At 37.7% G+C, this 9,820-nt stretch overlaps 1 protein-coding gene across 1 annotated transcript; it reads right to left on the bottom strand.

Moving 5' to 3' along the window:
- Positions 1–1,953: 1,953 nt before the first annotated feature.
- Smp_101230 (phenylalanyl-tRNA synthetase alpha chain,putative) lies at positions 1,954–9,503 on the bottom strand (the record flags this gene model as incomplete). The annotated part of the gene is made up of 7 exons (XM_018792470.1): positions 1,954–2,092; positions 4,892–5,020; positions 8,772–8,864; positions 8,905–9,020; positions 9,055–9,156; positions 9,191–9,328; positions 9,369–9,503. The coding sequence occupies 7 exons, from the start codon at positions 9,501–9,503 to the stop codon at positions 1,954–1,956; spliced, it is 852 nt and encodes a 283-aa protein (XP_018644440.1).
- Positions 9,504–9,820: the final 317 nt, after the last annotated feature.

Below are 9,820 nucleotides of genomic sequence, written 5' to 3'. Positions count from 1 at the left end.
TTGATGGAATTCTGCCAAATGAGTGGCGTCCAGATTTTCATTTCGAAACACACGATCAATACTGTAATATTTAGCTGGAGTAAATGGATTCTACAAACATAACACATACAGACAATGCGATAATAAAACAAACCATATACATCATATTTGTTTCTCGCTACGGTTCGTTGTAAGGTTAAAAGCTCATTAACTGAGAGACAAGAATTCATTCAGGTAGTCATATTAAATTAATGGTTGGACGTTTAACAAGAGAACTCTCACTTTATCAGGATACCAATTGCTATGTTACATGAAGAATCAATGTGCAAAAGATAGTTAAGCCTCAACTAAATATTCAATGTCAAAAGAATTGGCATGGAGGTCAGAAGAGCTAAATCATAGAGTTTACTGCTCAACCTTCTTGATAGCTTAGATACCAAAACAGGGCAGCGCAGTATTAACTCATCACATGTTTAAACGTTAGCAGACTATTTCAAATTATCTATTTACTATCAACATTTTTCAAACATCAAAATACACAACCAGAGTCAACTCACTGACATTAGTTTTTATTATCTCTCTAATAAAAAAAAGAGTTGATCAGTATTTCAAGACCTAGTGAAACTTGGAAAATACACTGGTTTTGAATGAATTTATCAGATCAACTGAGGTCAGGTGTTTATTTATTGTAATCAGTGTTTTGGAACACATCTAACGTCGTTCTTTTTGTCAAATCAAGAGCATGAACACTCCACAAGTTCCCATCGGTTTGATTGACATGGAATATTTTGAGAAGCATTGGTTGGGTTTGGGTTAAAACTGATAAAGAAACATTCAGCCATTGGTAAATCGCGAAAAAAAACATCAGATGCTTATTATTTGAACAGAATCCGTCGACATTCTTAAGAAAACAAGCCCAATTATTGTCACTGTAGAAAGATTTCACCTACCTTTTTAGATAATGCATGGAGCATACGGGCGCTCACTGCTGTTGTATGTGTACGCAACAAATTTTTCTCCGCTTCCTCCATTAGCCATGGTGACTGATAGCCTCGACTACCAAAAGCACCTTGACTATGCACAGTACGAACTTTATCAATGTAACAAGTTTCGACTGTTTTGTTAATATCTGAAATCTCAGGATCTACAGATGAGAATATAGTAATCATGACGAATGAAGACAATAGAAATGAGACTATAAATCAAGTCAGAATTTATTTCTAAATTTACAATAAAAGTTCATAACAACACAAATTCCAAATAATCGCATTTTCCATATAGTATGTTAGTCATTATAAAACATAAACGATATGATTTTGGAGCTTCAATTAGTAATTACTAGTTGGTTGCAAGTTCGGTGAGAACATCAACAAACTACAACCAAACAAGTAATCCATTGAACTGTCATAGAAAAGGTAATCTAAACAAAGACAAGTCATAACAGAATGTCAAATTAAGTTTCATATCCCATTCCAACTGGTGTGATTAGTTCTAATTCCAATGCATCAGACACTATTGACAATAAACAACAACAGTTATACTCTAGTCAATCGATTACATATGAGCACATACTTAACTTGTTAGTGACATTCCCCGAAGCGCTGGCATACCACTCGGTCAGTCATCGTTTTTGAACATATTCAATTTAGATTAAACTTTTAATGCTGTCGATCAGTGAAAATATCGATAAAAGTGTAATACAATCAACGGATTAATGCACAGAGCGAATGTTGTTCATTCCGTCTGCTTTCGTCTGGAACATCTCGTCAAACTCGACACCGTTACACTCACCTGATCGATTATGTGAACGGATCGGTTGGAGGAAGACTAGCACTACCTGTATTCGCTTTGACAATGGACTTTTGTCAATAGTTAGAATATAAAAACAGTACTGCCCAACTAACAAACCAACCAACCATCCCATAGAAGATCTTCACATGGACACAAAAAGACCAAATAATTCAACTCAAAACGTCAATAGCTGGCTAATAATTTACCTGAAAGGAAAAATGTATCATGTGCATCTCGAGCAGGATGTTGTTGTGGTTGAAAAAGACTATCGAAATTCCAAAAACTGCATTCAACATAATTGTTCGTAGGCATTTCTGAAAACCTGAAATGTTTAGGATGAGGAATGAATGTGATGAACAGAAATGGAAAATCAAGTCTTTTAAAACTAAGGTACCGTCGTAAAGTTTTCAAAACCTATGAAGGCTTTTGCGAATGCTTTTTCATTAAAAAAGCAACCCATGATGACTGTGTAGTAAATAATGGGAAAATGATCCTTCAGCCAACTATCAAGATGACAAATATACATTTACTTTAATTAGTCTTGATTTGCACAAACTTAGCCTACTGTAGCATAGGGCTATGGGATCTCATTCTTCACTGATATTGCTTTACTTGTTTTGAGACCTACCACTATACAAAATGAGTAGTAAATAACGTCTAGTCTCTACGATCCATCCTAGACTTGAACACTACATGTCTGACCTAATTTGGAAACGCTGAATATGAATACTCCATAAATATCTGCAAATAGGCTGTGCTGGCGGTCAATGATACTTTTAGTTAGAAGATTTGTAAGATCTGACTGAGTGGAGCTGTGTGTTAGACAATTCCCTTTCAGATGTTCGACCAGAGTTTTTCAACCGCCACATTTCTTACAACTGACTGGTCAGTACCCTTAATCTTAGTACAAAGGGTGATTTACAAGTCGATGTGTGAACATCCATGCTTCCCAATGCAACTTATTAGCATTACAGCTACGCACTCAAGACAAGTAAGCTTTCAGAAAAATGAACTCAATGAAAGCAACCCGGAAGTAGTTGACAATTTTAAAATAATATTTAATGATGATTAACTGGTTCACAGCTCACTATATCTCATACGAGAAAATCGCGACATATTACTACTTACAAACTGGTAGTCGAAAATCAAGTATGCACAACACTAAGACACGGTTACACAACTACCCTTAAATCCAACATATATATCGAAGACAGATTGTTTTTGTTCTACTGAGATCAATCATTTGCAGACAACCACAAAAAACAAACAGCTGCGTTATGACAGAAAACTGCGTTTCATATCACTGATTAAGTTATTCTGTAACACCGAGAAAAAGTTCCAAGATACGTTAGACTAGATGGCAGATTGATGAATTTTTGGTGGTTTTATGAACTATACTGGCAAATTGAAATTCTATTTCACACGACGCAAAACGATGTTGGAGCAATTGACAAATAGGAAGACAGTTGCGTTTCATAATGAGGATTTCGGTATTTTAAAGCATGTCAATTTCATCAAATCAACGGTAAAGTCACACCCATCTTGTCAAATACATTCTGCAATGCCTAGGACAACGGGAGTGACACGCTGAGATTTAGAATGTAGATAGAATATATTGATATACATTCAAAGGAATTCGAACAAAAACTCCCACAACCATACAATCGTGGTAATATAAAAATAAATACGTTTGGAGTAGTAAATTATTAACCTCCAGTCCAACCATCCCCAATACTAGTCAGCATTGTGCAGCGTGGTGATCAGTTTTCAGGCATACGTAACACGTAGCCCAACCATCTCAATCGATGAAGATTTACAACCTCATCAATATTTCCAAGGCATCTGAGGTCAAATACTAGCAGCTTACGATTATCTTCTCTTAATGGCCACGTTTTGCAGCCATAAAGTAGAACAGACAGAACTGCTGTGCAGTATACTCATCCTTTAATTGATAGACGGATATCTTACCTTCACCATACGTGACGTAAGTTGGCAAAAGCCAAACGAGCTTTTTGAATCCATGTTGAGATTTCGTCAGACACCAACCCATTAGGGCTGATCAGACTTCCAAGATAAGTGAAGTTGTCCACGCGTTCGACTACTTCACTCTCTATCCTTAGTTCAGGTGTTGACGCAGGCCAGTTCTGGAGCAACAATTGACATTTAGAGGGGAAGAAACGCACCCCAAGCATCTTTGCATTGTTTTTCAGTGCTACCAAAAGACTCTGTATTGTATTAGCGTCTTCACCAAACACGACTATATCATCCGCGTATTCTAAGTCCCTAAGTGAAACTCTTGGTAGGATATCAATGCCCAAAAATTCAGTCGATGAGAGCGTTATTTCCAGCAATAGGTCTATGAAGTCAAACAAAAATGGAAATAGTGGACAGCCTTGCCGGACACCACTTGAGGTTAGAAAATCAGATGACAGTTCGCTATAAGCTCTGACTTGACTGGTGTTAGAGTAGAGCCTTCACAAGGCTTATGTACTTCTGGGATACACCTTTCAATGACAGACTGCCACGTAACCTCTCGGTCTATGGTCCAAATGCATCCATTTACTGTTTTTCCCTAAGTTATGAGCTTCTAGATTCCTCGTAAAATTTTCAGTGTTTTTATTCCACCAGTTTAGATTTTCTTTTTAAAGTGTCTTTAACGCCTAATCTTTCTTATTACTATTGATACTGTTACTAGCTTTACTATTCTGGGATTTGACCTGATGATTTCATCTCTCTGTGCTAATGGGGTACAGCTACTTTAGTCAATGTACATGAGTACGAGGCTCTACGTTGTGAATGACCGACTGAATGAAAAACACCAACTTAATCAACCATAACTTGCATATGTATGACCTAATATAACGTTTAATGTAACATAATATTTATGGATTTATAGCTGTGGTCTGAAGAAGATATTGGAAACGATTATTCACTCAGATATTCCTTGTGTTTTGCAAATTTAGCAGTTGATAATCAACAGCAGCTCCTTAATTAAGTGTTCACTAAACAAGAAGTGGTGAGCGGATATCAAACAAACACCAAGCACACATATTTTGGAAGAGGTACGACTTAAACTCATGAAAAAATATCAGGACAAAACACAGAAAAATGAACAACATACCCCATATCACAAAGTATCCTACAGAATTCTGATCGTACACGCAGAAGAGGATGAAGATGTCCAGATGGTAAAGCGGCACCAAGAGAGTAAAAGTTATAAGCCTTAAATTTAGCTGTTTGCCATTCTCCACTAACGAAAATGTATGCACAAACCACATGAAAACAGAACATTAATTTGAATAGGAGTGGTACTCACAATGATAAAGTTAATAACACTGTGACAGAGTAGTTATTTGTACTGGGATTTTAGTCACACTTATTTCAGAGCAACGTTCTAAATTATATGTAGTGGGAATTGAACTTAATAATTCTCAGTTAAGTTGAATACTTAAGTGGTTGAAAATTATAATTACATTTCTCGGAAGATTAAGAGTGACATGTACATAAATTATTTATTTATTTTATTTATTTAAACACATATATATTGGTACAAAAGGGCACCAGATACATATGCGCCACACAAAATAATGAAAGTAAGAAGAGAAGGGATGAAAAGATAAGGCGGACTGAAATGTACAACCAGAAGACTCTTTCAGTTAAGAAAGTTAGAACCACTCTTTATGAAGAAAGTAAAAGAAGGTTGCAGCAGGGTCGCCACTGGCTTCTATTCTGAGCCATATCTGATAACGTCTCTAGCCACTGTGTTGCACCATCTCTCGGACCCCAGCCAGGGAGTCGTGAAGGACCAACAGAAGCTAGCCCTTTGCAGCTTTCTTTCATGCCACGACACCATGTCATACACTGACCTCCTCTCCGCTTTTTCCAACTAGTCCCAGAGTCGGCAAATAATGCACGACGTGAAAGTCTCTGGGACGACATTCGTAAAACATGTCCAAGCCACCGAAGTCGGTGTTTCAAGATGGTAACACCAATCGAATTATCGTCTCTGCGCCCGAACACACGATGCCGAACCTCTGCATTACTAACATGGTGTTGCCACTGAATGTCAGCAATCCTTCGGAGACAACGATGATCGAACACAGGGAGACGTCTAACATCCTCAACGCGGAGAGGCCAGGTTTCACAAGCATAGAGCAAAACTGCTCTCACCGACGCGTTGTAGATCCGACCTTTTACAGCCAGACTAACATCACGAAGGCGCCAAAGATGGCCCAGATTGGCATAAGCCGCTCTGGCTTTCATTATACGTGCATCAATCTCATCACTCACGCCACCACCAGCACTTATGTAGCTACCTAGATACACGAACTTCTCAACTACTTCAATCTGCTCACCATCTAGGGTGAGTACAGGATGAGAATCCTGTCAGTCTTGTAGGAGTACTTTGCACTTGGAGGGTGCAAAGCACATGCCGTACCTGCGGACACTGATTGCCAACTGATTAAGTGCGGATTGCATGCCTTGGGCATTATCGCACAGTAAGACAATATCATCCGCATACTCAAGGTCGAGAAGTCGTTCTCCAGGCGACATATCCACACCGCCATTACTTACATCCATCAGAGCTGTTTCCAGGATGTCATCGATGGCAAAGTTGAAGAGGAATGGTGAGATTGGGCAACCCTGCCTAACCCCACTGCTCGAATGGAACAAGGGAGAAAGGTGGTTGTATGCCCTCACTCTGCATGAGGTGTTCGTATACAGGGCCTTTAAGATGTTAATGAACTTCTCAGGCACACCCTTCTTCAATAGACAATCCCAGAGAACAGTCCTGTCCAACGAATCGAAGGCAGCCCTGATATCAAGAAACACTACGATTGTTGGCCTGCGATAAGTATGACGGTGTTCTAACATTTGGCGGAGGGTGAAGATGTGATCAATGCATCCTCGACCAGAACGAAGACCAGCCTGCTCCTCGTGAGTCAATCGTTCTCGGGTTTTAAACAACCTACGAAGAATGACAGAAGCCAATAGTTTGGACGCAATCGGAAGTAGACTTATCCCCCGATAGTTGTTACAGGAACAACGTGAACCCTTTTTAAAGATAGGGACGACTATTGACTCATTCCATGATGTTGGAACACTTTCTTGCTCCCAAACCTTTGCAAACAACACAGTCAGTTCCTTAGCCAGAAAGTCACCAGACTTTACACCAGCTAGATATAACCACTGAAAGCCCATGAATGTGTGAAGGTTACAAGTACTCAACTATGTGTTTTTGGAATATTCACTAAAACTTGTAGGACCACTAAGATGGTGATTTTGAAGTTAGTCGATTTGAGTGTCGAGGCTACTGATTAGATTGTATTATACTAGGTGAGACACCATCTGCAGTTACACAATGCTACTAGGAGCAGGGCTAGACTAAATATTGCAAGGACGGTTAAACTAACATACACTAACAACTCCTGTGGCCACTAAATATTTTCCTGAAAGATTAAATATCTTTTGGCCTTATTGAGGACAATTAATGGTGTTGAGAACCCTATACAGTGTTGCCTAAAACAAATAACAGACTATGATTTCTACAGAGCTACGGAAAGTAGTATTTCCATCCGAACTGTGACCATGAAGCTCCAAAGGACACCAAGCGAAACTCCCCTAAACCAAGACACCCAACCTGAGGATCCAAGACTCTCGCTAGTATTAAGATATTTGTCGAGCGCGTTTTCTTGAGACCAGGTCGCATCAGCGATTTGAGATCGTTCGGAAAGTACAGAACTTTTAATATATATGAGGCGTCGAGCGAATTGAAGATAAGTATAGACAAAATAGGAATAAAGAAATATATATGAGTGACAGTGTAAAATAAGAATGTAACCGAATTATTCTGAATATAGTTTGCAGGGAAACAAAGTAGAGCATTAGTATATTCTCCAATGGTAGTCATCATAAAAATGGTAGGCTGAGATACATGTTACAAGAACCACATCTAAATAATGTGTTTAAAAGTGAAGAAGGTATTTAATACTTCCAAAATGTAATGTATTTCTGAAAGACACTGAACGTTTGTCGATTAAGTGCGATTTGTATAGCTTGTGTATTATTGCACAATATTACAATATCATCCACATACTCAAGGTCAAGAAATCTTTCTTTATATTTACATTTGTCTCTTCGATTTTACTCAATTTCTATCATTTTTTTTCTTCATAATGTCATCTCCGTATTTTGTGTAGTGCATTCTATCCTGTTGCGCAGTTGTACCAGATTTGCATATACGAAATAAATAATTATCTTGGCGACTTGTCGTACCGAAGTTTCTTCATGTGTTATAAGTAAATGAATAAGGATAACTATCAAACTTGTCTTCAGAGTGATTAACTAGATGAAATAATTGTTTGCTTAACAAGGAAATATGTATAAACGATATACTTCTGAATACACATTGTTCAGATCATTGATAAAGATTACTTAATTACGAACAATAAGAATAATCTATCGAACTGGACCATGTGTCTAAAGTACATGTTTTGCGAGTGGTATAAAATATAAGAGTTCGAGTAAATTGATTTGGCAAAGATGGATGATAGCCAGCAGTGGAAATCAGAACGCGCGTTCAGTTCTATTCGGGATTCACTAACTGGATGTACTTGCATCCCTGAGTTGATGTCTACTTCAAGACTCGAACTCAGTAGCGTTCACTCCAAACGCCATCGCGATATCCACTTATCTACTGAGTCTGTACAGCCACTGGCTTGTGCTTATAATGTTCGTGATTTAAGGCAATATCGAGGTAATCCGCAAATAATGCACATATGCCAATAAGCGACTGGCTATTTTCAGTCATAAACATCAATGGGAAGATTCAAGAAAACAATACAAAAAATGAATATCTTATTTTGAATCTGTGAAATCCTATTAGGTATGAAATCACAAAATTGTACCAGGTCATTATAATATGGCTTGGGAGAATTCATATTTCACAAAATACGGAGGCAAAAGTACTGTGATTTTATGCATGAACAATGATTTCTCACCTGGAAAGCAACTCAGATGATAAATCCGTTTCTTCAGATTTTATATTTGTTGAAAATGATGGACCTTTTCGTACCAAGTAGGATGTGTGCTTTCTATAAACTTATGATTGTGATGAAAATAAGATTAACATACAATTCGGTAACCAGTTTTCGTTTTTTCAATTGAGACTTTTCGTTATCTGGTAAGGGACGTCTAGACTCTTTTACATCTGACAACAACTGTTGCACATCATCTTTGACTTCTGGGACCTAATATGATATTTCGCAGTAACTACACACTTACCAAACGATGCAAACAAGGTACACCAGCCTCATTTTTGGTGAGTGCTATCCACTTTGACGAAAGGGCTTTGCTAATACCTATTTTAGCACCTGGAAATATTTTCTATCAAATTATAAACTTGATATCAGTAACAAACCAAAATATCACTTTGTGGTATCCCTGATTCTGGGATAGCACGGTATACTCTGTATTCATGGCTGCCACTGTTTAAAATCTCATCACCTTCTTCTGTTAACTGTAAAATAACCTCAACCACATCTTCACACTGTATAATCTATAGACAGCAAAATATATAAGCATTTTCAAGAACGTACCCCACTGTAGTTTTCCAAACTTTTTATTCCTCCAACAACTATTTGGTGATCGACCCCAAGCTTTTCAGCCAGTTTATCTGATTTAAAATAACTTTCACCCGTTAACTCAAGAAGAATCAGGTTCTGAATATCCATTGGATTTTAGTTGTTGAATTAAACAAGAAAAGCAAGGAAAGATCGCAGCTAGGTTACGTTAGCCCTGAAATGCAAGGAAAGGAAGAATGTTTTCACAGCTGGGATTAGGTATATGTTTCTAGTTGCGTAAACCTATCCCTTCTTTTGCAAATAAACAACTTTATGAGATCATAGAAAAGCCTGTAATGTACAAATAGACAGTTCCTTTAGTATTGTTCCTCTTATGCTGTCCTAGTATTAGTTGTAAATCTTTCAGTACTTATTTGACACTAATAATTCTGAATCAACCTGGGTACAAAACGTTTACACCATCAAAA

This window comes from Schistosoma mansoni, assembly GCF_000237925.1.
Source record: "Schistosoma mansoni, WGS project CABG00000000 data, supercontig 0270, strain Puerto Rico, whole genome shotgun sequence".
Classification (NCBI taxonomy): Eukaryota; Metazoa; Platyhelminthes; class Trematoda; order Strigeidida; family Schistosomatidae; genus Schistosoma; species Schistosoma mansoni.
Note: the sequence above shows the minus strand (reverse complement) of the source record. Positions and strands in the feature narration are given on the sequence as shown.